Below are 16,331 nucleotides of genomic sequence, written 5' to 3'. Positions count from 1 at the left end.
CCAAGCCGAGACGTCTCCCACACTGAGCTGTGTGTCCTGAGGCAATTTGAAACTTCTCTGAGCCCCATTTCCTCTGCCTATAAGCAGGGCCCTCCGTGAAAGCCCTTTGGAAAAGCGATCCCTGGATGAAGCCGCCCCTTCCCACTGACCTTCGTCTCCTTTCCCCAGGCCGAGATCACTTTCTCAGCCTCCCTTATCTCTCCCTGGGCCACGTGGGAGGAGGAAACAGTCATGAGTGGGCCCTAGCCTCCAGGACGCGGCTGTGGGCCCGCTGGGCAAGGGAGTGTTGTCAGCCCTCTGAGTCACAGGGCAGCCAGGCTGGTGAGAGTGAGAGGCAGTCAATAAACACAAGTCTCACCTCACCCCAGACGCGGACACTCACGCCAGTCCCTCGCACACATTTACCAAGCACGCTCTCTGGGCCACGCTTTGTGCTGGGAGCTGGTGACAGGTGCACAGGGCCCAGGGCACACTGTCATGGAGCTCCCTGCTTGCTGCTGGGAGACAGCCTCCCTCCCACCCAGGCTCACAGCCCAGGCCCAGACAGAAGCCTGGGAGGCCACTTTGCCTTCACCAGCCCTTACTCTCCACTCTACCTTCAGACAGGACATGCAAACTCAGACCTTCTTTCTGCAGCCCAGGGAGGAGCAGTTTCCTCCCCTCCTGCCCTCAACAGAGAGGAAGAGCTGCTGCGCACTGCTGTACTCATTACTGAGGGGCTCCATCTCTGGAGACTGTCACCTGCCCAGAGTCCCTCCCTGATGGCAGGACACAAAAGCAGAGGGGATTGAAGGTTGCCGCCACCAAAGGGAGGGGGCAAGACAGTGGATACTGCCAACCTAGTACCTACCATGGGCCAGACTGGGTGCTGAGCAATAGGAAAGTTACAGGGACAAAGGAGTCCCCCGAGGGTAGGGCTTCCTGAGCTAATTATCATCAATACAGTCAGCACTTACTGAGCACGTACTATGCGGCAGACAGTGGCCTGGGCACCTTCCCTGCAATGGCATGCTGAGTCTCCACGCTGGGTGATGCTCCATCTGCCTCCCTCCCGCTCCATTCTCCACCCTTCTCTGACCCTTGAGGGCTGCTCCCTGGCAGTCTGGCTTCCAGTTGAGTTGACCAAAGGGAGACACTAGCAGGAGATCAGAGGGAGGAGAGAGGTCAGATGTTTCTTCCCGGCTCCCTCCCTGCTTCCAACCACTTCAGACCACTGTCTGGGGACATGGCTGCATCTCCCCATGATTACAGCTTCTGCCACCTCACTGCTTCTCTTGATCTTCAGCTCTACATAAGGCGACCAGCCCATCCTGATTTTCTCAGGACTGCCCGGCTTTAGCACTGCAAGTCCTCTCAGTCTTGGACACACTGAGAGGGTGGACCTCACTCTAGGTGTGGTAACAGCTTCTCGCCATTGCTGGTCCCTGGCTTCTCCATCCCTGTTCCCTCAGCCCTACCCACACCTCTGTAAGTAATCCTTTCCTTAAAGTCAATTTAGCCCTCTCAGGTCCTCACTTCCAAGAAGACAAAGAAAAGAAGGAACAACAATCACGCCCACAGCCACGTGCAGCTTATTCACTGCACAGACTCCACCTGATACGTGCCCCAGGGCAAGGCCATTAAGGAGGTCTTAGTCTGAAAAACGTGGTAGAGGCCACTGCCATCAGGAACATTTCCAAAGCTAGTGTCTTGGATGTCTGGGTGCTTCCCAGGCTGTATGTGAAACTGCATTACCATGTGAGGTGAGTCACTCATAGCAGACCAGGCAGGAAGCAGCCTTGTGAAGCCCAGAAGGACCCAACACCCATATCCCCAATCAGAACAGCCGGTGCTGCCCACAATCTCCGCCAAAGCCCATGTAAGGGGCTGAATCCCTCAGCACTAAAGACTATCCTCTGGGGAAAAAATAAAACGGAAATTATACTTTTTCAAAAAGTCAATTTAATTGAACTACCTTGGATGAATTTAGTTTCCTTCAGGGATCCTAGTGGCACTGTCGCCACACAGCCCTGTGAGGTACATATTATTAATCTCTTTTTACAGAGGAGGTAACTGAAGAGGTCAAGCTGCTTGATCAAGGTCGCACCATTAGGAAACGGCAGAGCTGGGATTCAAGCCTAGGAGTTCTAGCCACATCCTCACTGGCTCCGGTCTCCTTCACACAAAGCTGCAAAGCCTTCTTGCATAATTTGGAAGGAGCGATTCATGGATCTGAGGAAAGGTCTGCCCTCCCTCTAAAGCAAGGAGAGGCGTAGTGTGACCTCCTGCAGCCCAGACTATGGAGTTTGAAAGAGCAACTGCAGGCACCCATGAGGCTGCTGGGGGTGTGTAGAAAAGGTGATCCTTCCAGCCCCTCCTGGCACCCCACCCAATTCCCACACTCCTGGCTTCCTGCAGAGCTTCCTGAAGGAGAGGAAGGAGGAGAAGTTTCCAGCCTCATGTTCAGACTTGCCCAAGGATAAGATGAGAGCCAACAGATAAGGGGGTAGGGGCAGAGTTTGAGCCCCAATCTCCATCAGAGCCCCCAGGCACAAGCTGAGCACATCCTTATCCTGGGTGCAGGAGTGCCAGGCTAGTAGAGAAGCTGAGTCCCTTACCAGAACCAGACAGACACAGAGCCTGGGACAGCAACAGGTGCAGCCAGACTGCCAGGGACAGGAAGGGCCCAGTAGTTTAGACATGGGAATTAGAGAAGGTTCCTAGAAGGAGAAAAATTTGGTGCACAGTCAGGAAGAAGGAGGAACAAGAAGGAAGGGGGCTGCCCCCAGTCAGGACTAGAACCTCTTAAAACAGGCAATTGACGAGGAAGTGAGCTACAAGCACAGCTAGAACATCAGTGGAGGTGTGGGAGATGGAGGGCACCCCAAGGAACACACTGGAGAGCTTGAAGGATGCCTTGATAGAGTGGCTGGGATGTGGAGTGAGATGCCAATAGGACACGTTTGGACACAGATATGCCACAATTGCCTTCCGAGGAGAGGAAGCTGGGGAGCCACACAGCTTTTGTTTTGCCAGGTGAGGTGTGCAAGCACTTAGAGCATTCAGAACAGCAGGAGGGGAGACTTTATTGATTTTTGCAGCATCTGCTGTGGGCTGGCTTGGGCTGTGGGCAGTGGTCACGGAGTTGACCTTGCAGAGCCGGCTGATGGGGGGAGCAGGCCAAATGTGTTCAGGAAAGAGGTGGCTGCTGGGTCGCTCAGTAGGTGATGGATGTCTTCAGACTCGACTCGACTGTCTTCTTCAGGATGGTGTGGCAGCTGGAGCCAGAGCTGGAGCCAGACACAGAGCAGGAACCCAAAACAGGGTCCTTCCCAGAGCCCAGGATGGTGTTGGAGCCTCCAGTCACGATGCTGATGCAGCAGGACCCAGGGCTGCCTTTCCCACTACCGAGTCCACAAGTGCTCCCCAAGCCTCCACCAACTCCTCCAGACATGACAGCGCTGCCTCCCACCGAGGCTGCCAAGAAACGCACCGGGTCAGAGCAGGGTCCTCAGCTCCCCGTGGGGATCCCATCCCTAAAGTCCCCTGATACTCACAGATAGTGACCTGGCTGGGGCACTCCCCAGACATCCTAGGGGAAAAAGGACAAGAGGGGGATGCGCTAAGAAATACTGTGAAGAATGCATCCCCATGAACTTTTAAGCCCCTCAAAGCAGGTCACCCACCCTCTCAGCAGATGAAATCCACAGTCCCCAACCTAAAATCCCTCTCTGCAGCGTTGGTTGCCCTTAGCAACTCACAATGTCAGGAAATCTCTCAGAATCCTCTTTAGCAAGCAGCTCACTGTGTTGGCATCCCATCCCCCTCCCCAACCTCATATTCCCAGGTCCCTCCAAGCCTCCCTCACCTGCACTCCTCGCCTTCCAGCAGCCTGTGGTAAGTGGCAATCTCCACATCCAGGGAAAGCTTCGTGCTCATCAGCTCCTGGTACTCACATAGCAGCCGGGCCAGGTTCTGCTTGGCCATCCTCAGAGCAGCCTCCAGCTCGTCCACCTTGACCTGAGCGTCCTTGAGGGCCAGCTCCCCACGCTGCTCAGCATCAGTGATGGCGGCCTGCAGGCTGGCGTTCTGGAAGCGGGGAAGAAATGAACGAGAAGGTGGTTGTAAGTCCAACATAGCCTCTCAAAGCACCCACTGTGGATATCACTTGAGGGCTGGGGCGGATCATAATCTTATGAGCTCAAAATTATCCATGGCCATGTGTACCAACACCACCCCTGCAACAGGCTCCTCTCATTCTCAGAGAAGGTATTGCTTCCCTCACTTCCTTACCTCCTGCAGTAGGTTGAAGAGTATCCCCCAAAATTTTCATGTCCACCCAGGACCCCAGAATGTGATCTTATTGGAAGTAGGGTCTTTACAGATGTAATTAATTAAGGATCTCATGATCACATCATACCATATTTAGGGTGAGCCCTAAATCCAATGACTGGTGTCCTTATGAATAGAAGAGAGAACACAGAGACAGACATGGAGAGAAGAGCTCATCAGAAGAGAGAGGCAGGGCTGGGCGTGGTGGCTCACGCCTGCAATCCCAGCACTTTAGGAGGCTGAGGCAGGTGGATTACAAGGTCAGGAGTTCGAGACCATCCTGGCTAACAAGGTAAAACCCCATCTCTACTAAAAAAAAAAAAAAAAAAAAAAAAATTAGCCGACCATGGTGGCACGCGCCTGTAGTCCCAGCCACTTGGGAGGCTGAGGCAGGAGAATTGCTTGAACCTGGGAGGTGGAGGTTGCAGTGAGCCGAGATCGTGCCACTGCACTCCAGCCTGGAGACAGAGCAAGACTCCGTCTCAAAAAAAAGAAAGAAAAAGAAGAGAGAGGCAGAGATGGGAATGATGCAGCAATAAGACGAAAAATGCCAAGGAACTCCTGGAGCCTGCAGAAGCTAGCAAGACCCAGGGAGTACTCTCGCTGCACCTTCAGAGGGAGCACGGCCCCGCCAACACCTTGACTTCAGACTTCAAGGCTCCGGGACTGGGAGAGATTACATTTCTCTTGTTTTAAGCCACCCAATTTGTGGTGATTTGTCATGACAGGCCTAGGACACTAGTACAACTCCTGTGCCACCTCCCCAAGTGCTCTTTCCCTATTTCTTCCCACCCCCAGCCCTCGGCACCTCTCCCAGGGTGCTTAAAGCTCTTCCTATACCATGGATCACTATCTGCAAGGCTCCCCATGAGGGCCACAAAGGTTCTCATTTTTTTCAGACAGTCTCATTTCAAATACTTTGTCATGTTGTCAGAGTACATCAAACCATGTGCCTCAATTTGGGGCTTGAAAAATATAATCTCTGCCGGGCGCAGTGGCTCATGCCTGTAATTCCAGCACTTTGGGAGGCTGAGGTGGGCAGATCACTAGGTCAGGAGATAGAGACCATCCTGGCTAATACGGTGAAACCCTGTCTCTACTAAAAATACAAAAAAAAAAAAAAAAATTAGCCGGGAGTGGTGGCACGCGCCTGTAGTCCCAGCTACTCAGGAGGCTGAGGCAGGAGAATCGCTTGAACCCGGGAGGCGGAGGTTGCAGTGAGCTGAGATCGCGCCACTGCGTTCCAGCCTAGGTGACAGAGAGAGACTCCTTCTCAAAAAAAAAAAAAAAGAAAGAAAGAAAATATCATCCTTTTGCTTACAACAGAAAGCTAGAGGAAGGATGAGATCCCTGTCTTTATCAGCCTTACAGTTGATTTGCCCTCACATCTGACTCGGGAAAGAAGGAATTGTCTAAAGGCTGTTATTATGCGATTCCCACTCTGTGGATAGAAACATAATCTCTACTCTATAGATGAAGAAACTGAGGCTCAGAAGAGTGGCAGAACTGGGATCCTAAGCCACAGGGGCCTGCACAGGGGAGCCCAGTTCATCATGTTTGTGCAGGAAAAGGAGCAGGGGACAGTGCTATATCCCCAGGAGGGATTGTCCTGGGAAAGGCACATTGCTGTGTGAGGAGCTGTGATTCCCAGGCCCAGGTACCCAGTACACACTCCTGCGTGCTGCCACTGGACTCTCAAGACCACATGCTTCAGAACCAGCTGGGCAACCTCATTTAAAAAGCAGGTTTCTGGGCCCCATCCTTAGAGATTCTGACTCCTCAGCTCTGCCAGGAGGCCAGGAATCAGGATCTTAACAGCCACCCCAGAGGACTCCAAAGCAAGGGGTCCAAATTTGTTGGTGAAACATAGTGGCAGCAAATTGAGTAAGAGGATTCATCACATTCATCTCAAGCCCTGCTTCTCATTGCAAACAAGAACCAGAAGGATGGTCTGGGATGAAGTATGGGTTCTGGATACTCCCAGAACCCTCCCCAGAGGGCTCTGCTTGGGAGTCAAGGGACCACATGTGACTTTCAAATCAAGCTGTAGTGCTTGAGGAAATGGCCTAACTCTGTGATCTCTGCTCTTCATCCTCCATTGATCCCCAAATTGATATTTTGGGTTTAGGAAATATGAGTGCAAGAATACTTAACAGTCTGAGAATTCAGAACACTTCACATCTAGAAGTGAGGTCTCTACACCACAGGAGGAGCAGGAAACGGCCTCCCTCCCCTTGCCAATCCCTTCCTCTATTTCTGACCCTTGTAATGCACCTACCTAAGGAGAAGTTAGCCCCACCCTGCCGCCCACCTCACCTACTCTCTGAGGCCCTGGCTCCCAACTTCCCCCTCAGGGCACCAGGACCTTCAGTGTTTGACCTTAAAGTCCCTGCTGAGCTTGAGAAGTAAGAGTCAAAAGAAGGGATAAGAAAAGAGATGTGGGCTGAGCATGGTGGCTTACACCTGTAATCCCAGCACTTTGGGAGGCTGAAGCTGGTGGATCACCTGATGTCAGGAGTTCGAGACCAGCCTGGCCAACATGGTGAAACCCTGTCTCTACTAAAAATACAAAAATTAGCCAGGCGCGGTGGCGGGCACCTGTAATCTCAGCTATTCTGGAGGCTGAGGCAGAATTGCTGGAACCTGGGAGGTAGAGGTTGCATTAAGCCGAGATCATGCCATTGCACTCCAGTCTGGGCGGACAACAGTGAAACTCCATGAAAGAAAGAAAGAGAGAGAGAGAGAGAGAGAGAGAAAGAAAGAAAGAAAGAAAGAAAGAAAGAAAGAAAGAAAGAAAGAGAGAAAGAGAGGGAGAGAGAGAGGGAGGGAGGGAGGAAGGAAGGAAAGGAAGGAAGAAAGGAAGAAAGGAAGAAAGGAAGAAAGGAAGAAAGAAAGAAAGAAAGAAAGAAAGGGAAAGAAAGAAAGAAAGAGAAAGAAAGAAAAAAAAGAAAAGAAAAGAAAACAAAAGAGATGAGGCTGGGTTCACTGGCTCACAACTGTAATCCCACCACTTTGGGAGGCCGAGGCGGGCAGATCACTTGAGGTCAGGAGTTTGAGACCAGCCTGGCCAACATGGTGAAACCCCGTCCCTACTGAAAATGCAAAAATTAGCCAAGCATAGTGGCACATGCCTGTAATTCCAGCTACTCAGTAGGCTGAGGCAGGAGAATCCCTTGAACCCAGAGGCAGAGGTTGCAGTGAGCCAAGATCACGCCACTGTACTCCAGCCTGGGCAGTGGAGTAAGACTCTGTCTCAAAAAAAAAAAAAAGAAAAAGAAAAAGAAAAGAAAAAGATAAGAAAAGAGAAAACAGATGAATTAACCATCTCCCCAAGGGGCTGAAAGCAAGATGTACACCTAGACATAGGCTACAGTGCTGTCAGCCCCCTCCCCAATGCCAGGGAAGTGCAGGGCAGTGGCACTATCCCACAAAAGCCAACATGTGGCTAGAAGTCAGAGCAGGAAGGCTGAATTCACCCTAGATGGGGCTTGAAGTTCTCTTCTCCCCATATTATCCAAAGCTCCAGCAAGTTATCAAGGTCCTCGACACAAACTCACTGGCAACCCGACTGGAGAGAGAAGCTAGGAACTGGGAAGTGAGTTGAAGGCACAAAGGCAATGAGAGGACATTTGGGGGGCTCTGGGAATCTACCTGCTTCTTGAGGTTCTCAATCTGACTCTGCAGCCTCTGAATCTCTTGGTGCAGCTGAGAGATCTGGACTTTCGTTTCCTGTATCCTGTCCCCATGAAGCTGGGCAGACACCTGAAGCTCCTGGTACTGACAAGGGAACAGAGGGGACACCATTAGTTGAGAGGACCGCCACCTTTGATCATCTCCTCATATTTGAAAAGCCACCTCTCACTCCTTATTTGGAGTGTGGGTTAAACGCCCGAGCCAGGACACAGTGGGATGTACTTCCAGAAGTCCACAGTTATCTCCCACGGTTCCTCTTTATCGCCTCCCGCCTGGAGGGGAAATGGCCCTGCCCACCCAGCCCCAGACCTTCAGGGAGGTAACTGGAACTGCCCCAATGGGATCGAGGTGAATGACCACCCTAGAGTTTGGGCATGGAGACCTAGCCATTTCCAGCATGGTGCTGCCCCCAGGTCCCACCACCTTGGTCTGGTACAGGGCCTCAGCCTCAGCCTTGCTGGTCTGGGCGATCTCCTCGTACCGGGCGCGGACCTCAGTGATGATGCTGCTGAAGTCCAGATAGCAGTTGTTGTCCATGGACAGCACCACAGACGTGTCGCTGGCCTGGGTCTGGAGCTGGCCCAGCTCCTGCAGGGAAGACAGACTCGGTGTCTACCCACCCCCAGCTCCCTCTCCCCTTGAAGCCTAGGATGGTTGAGCAGGATGGTGAATTTCTGCTTACACGCCATGACCCCCATTCATCCCAGGTGGCTTTGAGTATGCCCTGCTCACCATGGGACTCGATCTCCTCATTCAAAAATGAGAGCCATAGGAGGTGGTCTCTGAGGTCTCTTGCAGCTTGGACATTAATGGAAAATGGCCTGCAAGGCCCGAAATCACCCAGCCTCCATCACTCCTCAGGCCTCATTTTTTTTTCCTTCTTTTTTTTTTTTTTAAGATGGAGTCTTACTCTGTTGCCCAGGCTGGAGTGCAGTGGTGCGATCTCGGCTCACTGTAACCTCCGCCTTCCAGGTTCAAGCCATTCTTCTCCCCCAGCCTCCCTAGTAGCTGGGATTACAAGCACCTGCCACCAAGCCTGGCTAATTTTTGTGTTTTTTGTAGAGACAGTGTTTCACTAGGCTGGTCTCGAACTCCTGACCTCAGGTAATCCACCTGCCTCAGCCTCCCAAAGTGCTGGGATTATAGGCATGAGCCACCGTGCCCGGCCATCTTCAGACCTCTTATCACACTCCTCTCCCTCTTGCTCCTACTACTCTGGCCACACTGACCTTCCTGCATTTCCTCAGACAGCACACTCCCGCTGTGGGCTGCAGCCACTGCCTGGAATCCCAGAAACCCACCTGCGTGGTGACCTTCCTCACCTCCTCCAAATCTTTGCTCAGATTTTATCTCCTAAATAAGGCCTACCCTGGCCACATGATTTGAAATTGGCACCTGCTCCATGTTCCCAATCCTCCTTTCTCTGTTCTCATTTTCCTTTTTTCCATTGCGTTTATCACCTTCTTGCATACTATATAATTTCCTTATTTACTAAGTCTGTGGCTTATCGTCTGTCTCCCAATAGAAAGCAAACTTAGCCGGGTGTGGTGGCTCATGCCTGTAATCCCAGCACTTTGGGAGGTGGAGGCAGGTGGATCACGAGGTCAGGAGTTCAGGACCAGCCTAGCTAAGATGGTGAAATCCCATCTCTACTAAAAATACAAAAATTAGCTGGCCGTGGTGGCGGGTGCCTGTAATCCCACCTACTCGGGAAGCTGAGGCAGAGAATTGCTTGAACCTGGGAGGCGGAGGTTGCAGTGAGCTGAGATCGCACCATTGCACTCCAGCCTGGGCAACTGAGCAAGACTCCATCTCAAAAAAAAAAGAAAGCAATTTTTTTTATCTGTAGTGATTTTTTTCTGGTTATTCATTGATGTATCCCCAGGACCTAGCAATTCACATAGAAAGTTTTCAGTAATTGGTTGTCGAGTGACTGAATGACCCAGAATCTAAGCCACCCTAACAGACTTCCCCTCTTGGCCACTCTCCTCATGGCCACGGGGAGCCTGCCCACCCAGTCCTCTCTCTTGGCTCCCGCCTGCCCTTCGGTTAGCCTCACTTCTTCATTCAGATGCTTCAAGAAGTAGAGGTACTCTCTCAGAGTCTCCAGCTTGCCCTCCAACTCCATCTTGCTCAGGAAAACCCCATCCACATCCTGGAGACATGGGGAGAGAAAACATGTAACCCCCTCTTCCCCTTTGGGGGCTCTACTCTGGCTCAGGAATTCTGTTCATGCACTGCTCAACACCCATCCACCATGCCTCCCAAGAACCCCTCCTTCCTCCTCCAGCCCCACGCTGTCCTGCTCTCTCCTTTGCCCAACATTGACCCAACATCACCTTCAGGAAGTCTTCCCTGATTAATCGCAACCAGTTCTGCTTCTTCCTCTCCCTCCCCGCCCTCTCCTGCAGTGACATCAAGAGCTCGTCAAGCAGTCCTTTAGTCAGATCTTGTCTTGGGGTCCCTGTGTCTAGGCAGATGTCCCATTTCCCCAGGGGACCCCTGCAGGCAGAGTGATAGCCTGTCCTAAATCAGGACCTCCCACCTTTTCCCTCCCAGCCTAGGACTAGGCTCCGTGTACAGTGGATGCTCAGGACGTAAGTGGAGCACTGGCCCCCACCCTCACCTTCTTGAGGACCACAAAGTCATTCTCGAGTGTGGCACGCCTGTGGGCCTCCTCCTCATACCTGCCAAATAAGTAGAGAAAGACGCAGTTTGAGGCTCCATGGTCAGAGCTCATGCCCCCACGTCTAAGCATGACCTCCCTGAAAAAGACTCCTTGCCTTAGAATGCCCCCAAACAGGACGATAACCAGCCCTTCTCCCCTTTCCTGCCACGTCCTAGCTATGTACCTGTGCCACCCTTTCAGCCCATGTCCTTTTGATGACGACAGCCACATTGTTTAGTTTATAAGGCACATTTGAATACCTTTTCCCACTTGCTACTCACACCCATCAGTTGAGGCAGGAAGTTTGGGTTTTATCAGAGAGATTAGACGATTTGACCAAGACCCCACAGATGACTAGGTAGACAAAGCAGAGCCAACCCAGGTCTCCTGACTCCAATCCCGGGCTCCTTCCAGAATCTTCCTTCCTCCACCTCGCATCCCATCTTCCCAACAGCCCTGGGAGGCCAGAAGGGCAGGTGACATTTCCCAAGTTTACAGAAGGGAAACCAAGTCTGGGAGAGATGAGATGCCTTGCCCAGGCCACACAGCTACCCCTCACTCACAGTTGCCCCAACCCAAGCCCCCATTAGTCCAGGGGTCTCTACACTCCACCAGGTGACCTAAGCGTGGAGCTCAGAACCACAGCCCATCTGTGAATTGTGTCACAGGCCTGGGGACAGCCCCACTAAATTGATTCCCTTCCCTCCTTGGAACCAGAGAACATCTGAATCACTTCAGCCCACAGCCCGCTGAACAGGAATTTCTCAAGAAAAAAAAAAAAAAAAGCCACTGGGGCATTGTTTAAATAAGCCCTTCCCAGCCTTGACCGGAAACATGGGCCCTTGTAGCTGGGGCGTGTAGGACACCGGTCTCCCTGCCTTTTCTCCAAGGTTCTCCAGACCTGGGTGGGGACTGCGGGACACCTCGTTTACCTGTAGCAGGTGGGCACCTGAGAGCCTGGGGAAGGGGGACGCGGAGGGGTAGAGGGGAGGCCAGTCATGTGCCTCTGGGTGCTCAGTATGTGGGACATCTCCTGGCTGACAGACCCAATCTGAGTCATCCCAGACCCCGCCCACATGGCATGGGGAAATTTCAGTGTGCCTACTTGGACTTATACTCCTCCTCCTGGTCCCGGCAGGCCTTCAACTCAGCATCCAGAGACCCTCGTTCTCCCTGGAGCTGCTCCAGCTGCTTCCTGAGCTGATCCAGGCAGGCCTCAAAGACAGGCTCCAGGCCCTGCTGGCTGCCACTCAACCCCTGTTGCTGCAGCAGGTGCCACTTGGTCTCCAGGACCTTGTTCTGCTGCTCCAGGAACCGCACCTGCAGCAGAAGCAGAGGATCCCTGAGGCTCCCGTGGGACTCCCTGTGCACAGCCTCTGGAAAGTAAAGCCTGAGGGACCCTCCCATCAGCCTCACCTTTCCCCTGTCTCCCTGCCCAACCTAGGCAGGGGAAGCCTCATGATCTTCCATGACACTCTGAACACAACAAAATGACTGGACAGACTAATGGGGCAGGGCCTTCCCCCCTGCTGGCTGGCAGTTCTCTGTCCCTGAGCCCCAATCATGGAACAACAGGGCCTCAGCATAGCCAGAGAGAGTCCAGTTAGTCCACAGGAGGGACTTCTTTGCTGCAGAAGTTATTAGAAAAGTGGTAGAAGGAGGCCAAACTTCCCATTTCCAAGTCCATCAAGAGCAGCTCCTCCAAGGGAGGCACAGAGACAGGGGCTTGGCTGAGTTGACCCTCACCTTGTCAATGAAGGAAGCAAACTGGTTGTTGAGGATTCTGATCTCCTGGGTCTCCTGTGTCCGCACCACCTGGAACTGGGGATCGATCTCAATCTTCAGTGCGGTCAGCAGATTCTGGTTGATGGTCACTTCTTGGATGCCCCCCGGAGAGCACAGAGAGAGCCCAGGCCCACCACTCCACTCCCCAAACCGCAACCCCAGCCTTCCCCCTGACCCCCAGGTACTCCCACGAGAGCCTTCCAGGCACCCCCCAAAGGAATTAAGGCTCTTGCTGCTGAAGCCGCCCCTGCTGCTGAAGCCTCCCCTGCTGTGGCCCCTTGAGTGAGCAGAACAGGCTGAGCGAGCGCTGAAGCCCCTCTGGGCCCGGCATGGGGAGAGAGACATGGCAGAGACAGACAGTCACGCAGCTGCAGACGGACAGACAGATTGTCAAGGTGTGTGAGTTTCTGCCCTGGGGCCCCAGCACGAGACTTTTATCCACTCCCGTACCTGGGCTGGGCCCTGGAGAGCAAGATCCTCTTGACCTGACTGTGTCTGTCACTTGGCTCTAGCTGACTTACTCTGACGTGCCTGGAGAGTAAGTGTCCGGCACGTGCAGAGCCAAGGGAGAAGGAAACCCAGACCCTGCCCTCAGAGCTCCCAGGCTGTTGGAGAAATAGGCATGCCCAAAGACAAGGAAGCAGGCAGGAGACTGGGATGTCAGTGCTGAGGGACAGGGAGGGATGGCAGGAGCAAAGTCACTGAGGCCCTCAGGGAAGGCTTCCTGAAGGAAACAGGGAAGCGAGGGGAGGTTGAAGAGGAAAGAAAGCTAGAAGGGGTTCAGAGGAAGCATCAGAGTGCCATGGATTCTCAAGGGAGAATCTGCCTCAAGGAGTTGGAGAAGGAAGGCCCTTGCAGCGCCACAAACAGAGGAGGTTAGTGGAGGTGTTATTGCCATCCTTGGCTAAAAGACACTCCAGGATTTGGAAATGAAACAGAAAAACAGGGTTTCCAAGTCTTTCCTCTTGCCCAACCCAGCAATCATCCATGAGGCACCACCCACTGAAATCAGGCATCTCCATCCAGGATCGCATGGGACAGCACGTTTCTGACCCAGCCTGTGGCTCTGCTCCTTCCACAAGCACTTGGGGCCAGGCCCATCCACCTGCCATCAGGCTCCGCTTCCTCAGGTTACAAATCAGAGCCACCCAGGCTCTGAAATGAAATGTGCATTTAGGGCCGGGCACAGTGTTTCACGCCCGTAATCCCAGCACTTTGGAAGACCGAGGTGGGTGAATCACTGGAGATCAGGAGTTTGAGACCAGCCTGACCAACATGGTGAAACCCCATCTCTACTAAAAATACAAAAATTGGCCAGGTGTGATGGTGCACACCTGCAATCCCAGCTACATACGAGGCTGAGGCAGGAGAACTGCTTGAACCCAGGAGGCAGAGGTTGAGCAGTGAGCCAAGATCGTACCACTGCACTCCAGCCTGGGCAACAGAGCTAGACTCCATCTCAAACAAAAAAGCAAGGTGCATTTAGAAAAATACTCCTAAGCCGGGCACGGTGGCTCACACCTGTAATCCCAGCACTTTGGGAGGCCAAGGCGGGCAGATCACAAGGTCAGGAGATCGAGACCATCCTGGCTAACACAGTGAAACCCTGTCTCTATTAAAAATACAAAAAATTAGCCAGGCGTGGTGGCGGGCGCCTGTATCCCAGCTAATTGGGAGGATGAGGCAGGAAAATCGCTTGATCCCAGAAGGCAGAGGCTGCAGTGAGCTGAGATCGTGCCACTGCACTCCAGCCTGGGTGATAGAGCGAGACTCTGTCTCAAAAAAAAAAAAAAAAAGAAAGAAAGAAAAATACTCCTGACGGACTGGGAGCAGAAACAGAATATTTGGGGTTCCCCACAGGACAGCCTCTGCCTCTGGCCTGAAAGTCTGGTGGGTGAAGGAGAACTCTAGGGTTCATCTGATACTTCAGTACAACCTCTCCTGAGTGGCAGGACTCCTGGAAGGAAGGCATACAGTAGACTCCACTTAAGCCCCTCCACCACTGGCCGGCAAAGCTGGACCACTTTGATTTGGGGAAGTATCTAAAATTTCTTATTTACATGGCAAGGGGGCTATTTCTCCCTGTCCGCCTCCCCTCTTCTAGAGCCTGGCACATTCGCAAGAAAGGATACTGGGGCCTTTGACAATGCAACTCAAAGCTAGGACAAACGAGGGCTCAGAATACTGAACACTCAAGAGATGTGCTATGAGGAAGTCACTCTCAGCAATTTGAACAATCCCACAGATACTCCACCCCAAGGCCAGATAGCAGTGAGTGTGCCTCACCTCCCTCCAGAGGATTAAAAGCCCCTTCCTCCTTCCCCTGGCCCCAACCGGCAGCACACCTGAATGAAACTGAATGGCAGGTGACCTCAAGAGGAAGAAGAGGCAGGGCCTTCAGTGGGGAGAACAGAGGAGTTCAAGGAGCAAGGGACCAGGTAAGGAAGAGAAGAGGAGAGAAAAGACCCAGGAGGAGAATTAGGTGCAACAAGGAGAGAGGAGGCAATGTGGAGCAGCCCCAGAGTCCAGAAGAGGGCTGGGAAATGCATTGAATTCTGCTGATTCCTCAGGGAAATCCAAGCCCTACCCCCTGGGGACCACTGTGCAGGGGCAAGTTTCTGTGCCTGCCTTCCAGACCCCACAAATGTGCTTGAGAAAGATCTCCGTGAAATGAACTCTACCATCCCTCCCTCTCAGGATTAAGGGTGGAGGACAGAGGCCACATTTGGGATGGGGCCCAATCCACCTCCATGGAACTTCCCTATAATTGTAATTTTATAGATAATAATTGAGCCAGAAGGGCGCTTCAAGATCATCTGAGCCAATGCCTTTGTTTTACACTCGAGGACCCTGAGGCCCCATAGGCGTGGGGCAGGGCATAGAGAATATACTCTTGGGCAACCTAAGAGGTTGCCAGGTGACCTCTAAGTCTGCTCTGGCCCATCCCTCTGTGATCTTAGGGACTTGCTCAAGGCCACCCACAGAGCTCCTCAGGCTGGAGGCACCACCTGTACGCAACTCAGACCACTGCCCCATGGAGCAGCCCACAATGAACCTCCTCCCCGTTCCACATGCCCGCCCTTCAAACTTTCTAAGACAGCACCACTAAACACTGAATCACAGCTCCATGATGTATGTCCTGTCCACCCCTCTATCCAGCTCAGGATCTGGCATACACTAGGCATCAATAACTATTTGTTTAAAGAGATGAATTTTTATCCACGACCATTATACCCAGGGACCTTGCAAAATCCCCAGATTTGCAATTGCTGCTGTAACAGATACTGCCCCTACTTAGAAATAATTGCTCTACTTAGAAAGACGGTCATGCAGTGATGGAGAGAATGACAAAACAGTCTGGAGATTGAACCAGGCCCCTCAGCAGCCGAGTGACTTGGTTTTGCACACGAAGGTGCACAAAGATCCCAATTCATGCAGCAGCAAAAGTATAAATGGCTCACATCATGGACTTAATATTAAATCCTGCAGTGTCAAGGCTCTAATGGGTATATCTTTCCTCAGTTTCCCCTGCTCCAGGTTAACCCTTCTCAACCACACCTCATGCTCTGCAGCCTCTCCCAACCTTGGCCCTTGTCAATGGGAAAGCCCCTGCCATCACAGCTTTTCTTTTTTTTTTGACAGGTTCTTGCTCTGTCGCCCAAGCTAGAGTGTAGTGGCACAATCTCCACTCACTGCAGCCTCAACTTCCCAGGCTCAAGCTATCCTCCCACCTCAGCCTCCTGAATATCTGGGACTACAGCCACACACCACCGCACCTGGTTAATTTTTGCATTTTTGGTAGAGATGGGGTTTCGTCATGTTGCCCATGTTGAACTCCTGGGTTCAAGCGAACCGCCCACCTCAGCCTCCCAAA

At 52.6% G+C, this 16,331-nt stretch overlaps 1 protein-coding gene across 1 annotated transcript; it reads right to left on the bottom strand.

Moving 5' to 3' along the window:
• Positions 1-3,049: 3,049 nt before the first annotated feature.
• KRT78 (keratin 78) lies at positions 3,050-12,866 on the bottom strand. The gene is made up of 9 exons (XM_030822605.1): positions 12,419-12,866; positions 11,778-11,992; positions 10,631-10,691; positions 10,064-10,159; positions 8,428-8,592; positions 7,963-8,088; positions 3,848-4,068; positions 3,537-3,571; positions 3,050-3,456 (listed from the first exon to the last, which is right to left on the bottom strand). Exons 1-9 carry the CDS (start codon positions 12,800-12,802, stop codon positions 3,197-3,199), a joined length of 1,563 nt encoding a protein of 520 aa, XP_030678465.1. The 5' UTR covers positions 12,803-12,866; the 3' UTR covers positions 3,050-3,196.
• Positions 12,867-16,331: the final 3,465 nt, after the last annotated feature.

The sequence above is a fragment of the Nomascus leucogenys genome, chromosome 11 (assembly GCF_006542625.1).
Source record: "Nomascus leucogenys isolate Asia chromosome 11, Asia_NLE_v1, whole genome shotgun sequence".
Taxonomy (NCBI): Eukaryota; Metazoa; Chordata; class Mammalia; order Primates; family Hylobatidae; genus Nomascus; species Nomascus leucogenys.
The sequence above is the reverse complement of the archived record's forward strand: the minus strand, read 5'-3'. Positions and strand labels throughout refer to the sequence as shown.

What these genes read in the sequence shown, in the direction of transcription:
- KRT78 (XM_030822605.1), bottom strand. Translation starts at nt 12,802, where the DNA reads ATGTCTCTCTCCCCATGCCGGGCCCAGAGGGGCTTCAGCGCTCGCTCA. An exon ending in TTGCTTCCTTCATTGACAAG is followed by an intron (nt 11,993 to 12,418) that starts GTGAGGGTCAAC and finishes CTTCTGCTGCAG; the next exon opens with GTGCGGTTCCTGGAGCAGCA. An exon ending in ACTTTGTGGTCCTCAAGAAG is followed by an intron (nt 10,160 to 10,630) that starts GTGAGGGTGGGG and finishes CCATGTCTCCAG; the next exon opens with GATGTGGATGGGGTTTTCCT.